Source organism: Protomyctophum parallelum (assembly GCF_964188405.1).
Source record: "Protomyctophum parallelum genome assembly, chromosome: 3".
Taxonomy (NCBI): Eukaryota; Metazoa; Chordata; class Actinopteri; order Myctophiformes; family Myctophidae; genus Protomyctophum; species Protomyctophum parallelum.
In genome coordinates, this window is record NC_139698.1 from 32511494 (window position 1) to 32515861 (window position 4368).

The 4368-nt window shown below is 40.8% G+C and overlaps 1 protein-coding gene across 1 annotated transcript; it reads right to left on the reverse strand.

Moving 5' to 3' along the window:
- Window positions 1-458: 458 nt before the first annotated feature.
- Window positions 459-3967, reverse strand: id4 (inhibitor of DNA binding 4). The gene is made up of 3 exons (XM_083760994.1): window positions 3279-3967; window positions 2639-2707; window positions 459-1987 (listed from the first exon to the last, which is right to left on the reverse strand). The coding sequence occupies exons 1-2, from the start codon at window positions 3660-3662 to the stop codon at window positions 2660-2662; spliced, it is 432 nt and encodes a 143-aa protein (XP_083617120.1). The 5' UTR covers window positions 3663-3967; the 3' UTR covers window positions 459-1987; window positions 2639-2659.
- Window positions 3968-4368: the final 401 nt, after the last annotated feature.

The following is a 4368-nucleotide window of genomic DNA, read 5'->3' on the forward strand; positions in this document are numbered from 1 at the left end:
ATCTATTCAATTTATTAATTAAGATGTATACTTTATACAACACAATTCAGGAGATAAGCTGCAATAGAAACAAAAAACACATTAACCACTTTGATCTAAAGCAGATAATTCCATTAGGGGGCACAATTCAGAAACATCATCTAATGGAAGAAAGATAGACCTATCAGTCCAAGAGGAAGAAACCAGTTCTTAACTTTATATATAAATTAATATCAGAACTTTAGACTCTTGCTTACAGTATCTTAATTGCACCTGTATATCTTGATGCAATTTAAAAGAAAGAAATTGTCCATAACAGACACTATGATCGACTAGACTTATTCTGTGTGAACTTGATAAACCAAATTTTTATTAATATATTATTAATTATTGGTAAATGACACTATTGCCTTTGCACAACTTTCCTTATAATCGCTGTTGCCAGCATTGGTTTTGAAACAAATTAACCAAGATGCACACCTTGAGAGAAAACTTGAGACGACACATTTCTTCCTGGAAACTTTACCCTTTAATTGTTTTGACAACTCACAAGCCAGTGAAGGTCAAGTCCAACAGTGCAGCTGACAGTAGTGTACAAGTTCCCTCTCACACTGGCAAGAGGGTGGTGAGGTAAATTCGGCATTGAATGTCAGGATTCTTTTCTTTTTCTTACATTAACAATGGCTGATGACTTTCCAGCAGAGAAATCAATCAGTGTTCACCAAATGTCATTTCCCAACACAATGTTTGTATTCCAAAAAGGAGGATGTTAATCATTAGTCCACAATTTGTATATAAATTCATTAAAACAAAGTTTAATGATTTGAGGTGGTGAATCATTAATGCGTTAAGAGGAGCCAATGTCCACACGAAGACAGACGAACCCAAAGGAATCACAGCGCCTGCAGTACAATATAAACACCGCTATGCAGCTAGTGACATTAAGGTTATGGTCTGTGGTTTTAATTGTAAACACTCTCTCTACACTTGCCAAAGGTTCTGTAACTGATCTACTCTTTTAGGAACGGCCAAAGGTAAACCAAATCATGCGTTTTTTTAGGTTAAAACACCAGAGTGACCACAGCTTTAAATGGTTGAGCTTGTTGTCATAATACAAATAGTTAATCGATAAGGGAAAAAAAGGAAAAAATTCAAGAGAAAAGCTGAGCAGGGCAAATAAAAATAAAGGTAGAGGAATTCGACTGGAATTCCTCCGCCACATTATCTACACAGGAGGAGGTTTCAGTGCACATTCAATATCTTTGCAATGAGTTTGACATGCTACATATTAAAACTATTCCAAACACTGTGAAGAGTTAACTGATATCATGATGTGAGGACTTTATTGGCAGAGCATGACCACATTCATTCACTAAAGACTTAAAAGTGAAAACACAATATTTACATAACCAAAAAACAAAACATTTTAATAAAAATATCTTATAATTACAATAGTCTATTTTAAGCATATAAGTATTTCCTTTCACATACATTTATAGAACATTTCTTTCTTTATATGTACAATCTTAATTGTCTCGACTCAGAATTGTTCTTCTTTACAATATTAAACATTTTCAGATCCCAGGGAACATCCCTGTTCAACACAAATCATCTATTTTAAACAATAGATGTCAAAAACGTACAATTATTTTCAACGTTTAGTAAAGCTTTAAACTGTTGTTTTTAGCTATTTTATGCACACTTCACAAACTGTTTTCATATGTTCTTGACCAAGTTTCCAACAAAACTTCGCAGCAAAGGATTTCACATCTTTCACCCATATAAAATTCAAATTACAAGAAATAAAGTTATTATGGCAAGAACAAAGGTGGTGCTTGGATATTGCGTCCCCTCATTTGAACAAAAAAAAGTGATATAAATAGCGTTTTTGATTTCTGTTTAATTCCTCGGAGCAGTTTTGAAATCCCCCTGTGATTGTGCCTCCAGTGGGTGTGAGTCCCTGGCGAAGATTTGCTGGCTTTGGACCGGCTCTGTGCGGGCTGCACACCTGTGGAGGGGGGATGAATAGAGGGGGTGTGTGAACCGAGGGCTCCAGACTGACTGGCGCCACCGACAAAACAGAGGCCATGCTTGATCAACAACCCAAAACATACCAGGCCAGACAACAACCACAGTTCTCCGGGCTTTTGGGCAAACTTTTATACGAGACACAGCTGCAAGCAGCCAATAGACTGTCACCGGTCCTCGACCGTTTACAAGGCGAAGAGAAAGGGCGTGAGACAAGAGGCAGAGAAAGAGGGGCCACGGTGACGCTTTAACCCTCTGTCTGCTGGGGGGGAATTGCTACTCAAGGGAGTGGGACAGTTATTGCGCAATGCACAGCTGCCTCCGAGGATATTGGCAATTTCCAGTTCCTCAATTATTATTTTCCTGACGTTTGCTGAGGCACAGCATGTAGTAAAGTCAAATGATTGAGAATGGACCGAAGACCTATATAGGCCTATACCAATATGTTGTCTCTAGAGGCTCTAGAGTCAAATATCCCTCATGTCCATCATAGCGTGACTTATTTAGTGTGATGGGAGAAAATCTATTCAACTATTGATGGTGATACACACAAAATAAATTAAATAAATAAAAAACAGCATTTTAAATAGCCATCGTTGAAACATTATAGGCAAGTAATAAGTCAACTTACCATTGTGTTGTTTTTTTTATTTCAGCGGCATAAAATTGAGTCCTCCGGCTTTTTGACTATTGACGCCCTCTAAAAAAAAGGAAGGAATATGTTTTAACCCTCAGTGATATATAATAGTGAAACGGTAGGCCTTGTGCCTACAAAATAAATGATAGGCTACAGTAAAGCAGAATAAAAATGAGCAGGCTTTTAGCTTACATAATAAATTCTATTATAGCCTATTGAATAACAAATAAGCTGTATTGTGAGCAGTGGAGTGGCCTGCACACTGAGGTACTTCACCTATACAGTGATAAGGTGGGCCTCTGTCACACAGCAAATGCTCACAGTCATTATGATGCAAATCATTTAAGCCCACAATCAAGTGCGCAATCTTAGACGCGCCAATTGCATCTTAGCATTGATTTTCGAGGCCAGTGCGCAGGGAAAAAAATTATAATCTTTGTTTTTATTTTTCTAATAAAGCTAGTTTCCATAGAGCCGACACAAATTTGAGAGGACAATGAATGACAGATAACGGGAATGCTGCTCGTGACAGGACGCGCTTTGTCTGAGTGTGACGGGCGGACATGTGTGTGTCTGACAGAGGGAGCCATATGGGTCCGGACCCGGCGTGTCCCGACAGATGGACGCGTCTTACCTGGTGGTCAATGTTGAGTACCGTCAGCGGTGTCCGGCTGGGGTTGGAGGCAGGAGGGCACGTCCCGGTTCGCTGTTGTTGTTGTTGTTGTGGTTTATTGAGAGATGGGTGCGTCTCCAGCGCTAGCTGCAGGTCCAAGATGTAATCTATGACATGCTGGAGGATTTCCACTTTGCTGACTTTCTTATCCTGCGGTATCGTGGGCACCAGGCGCTTCAGACGGCTGTAGCAGTCGTTCATGTCGTACTGCAGGCAGAACAGGTCCTCTTCTTCCATCTTGCACCGGCTGATGTTGAGACTGTGCTCCGACAGATAATGCAAAGGGAGATCGCTGCCGCTGTAGGAGGAATCCTTCTGGGGGCGGACTGGAGTAATAGCCTTCATTTTAGATGACAACGAAAAAACGCACGGTTCAGGAAAGGAAACGGAAAAAACAACCCACAAAACAATGACTGGTAGTAGGAGTAGTAATTTGCGATTACGACACTATGAAACGCTTAAATTACTGTAATACCTGTTTGACGAAAGTACAAGATCACGAAAACCGTCTGAGAAAGAAGGCGTTAATTATATTCTGTCAACACATCCCGAGAAGACAGGGAACCTCTCTTACTTCACCCAGACACGGCGTGAAGGGAATGAATAGATTTCCTACATTTATAGAGGAAAGGGGAGGCGCCAGCCGCGGCTGCTTGACAGTTCTGGGCGAAAATCTGGTCAATCACGAGCCGCCCGCTGCCCACCGACCGAACAACGGAGCCTATAAAAAGGCGTGTCTCATTCTGTGTGTGTGACTGTGTGTGCGACGGTGGCGGTGGTGCGCGCGCTGCGGTGGGCTGCTTGTCTGTAGAAGAAAGGTGTGTTTGTGTGTGCGAGACTACGGTGCGAGACTGCGAGTGTGTTTTTTTTCTCTCTCTCTCTCTTCCCAAACCAAGGAGGAATATGAACTAAAGAAGACACCTGCCACACCTGCCCATTGTATAAAATACAATAGTATGAGGAAAAACACAATCATGAAATTGATCCATAAATGTGATAGGCCTATGCTATTTTCCAATTCATTGGACAGATTAGCCAAAGATTGCATTAT

Bases quoted from the DNA above. Each gene is read 5' to 3' on its own strand.
- id4 (XM_083760994.1), bottom strand. From the start codon at position 3,662: ATGAAGGCTATTACTCCAGTCCGCCCCCAGAAGGATTCCTCCTACAGC. The intron at 2,708-3,278 runs GTAAGACGCGTC...CCTTTTTTTTAG, and splicing joins TACTCAACATTGACCACCAG to AGGGCGTCAATAGTCAAAAA.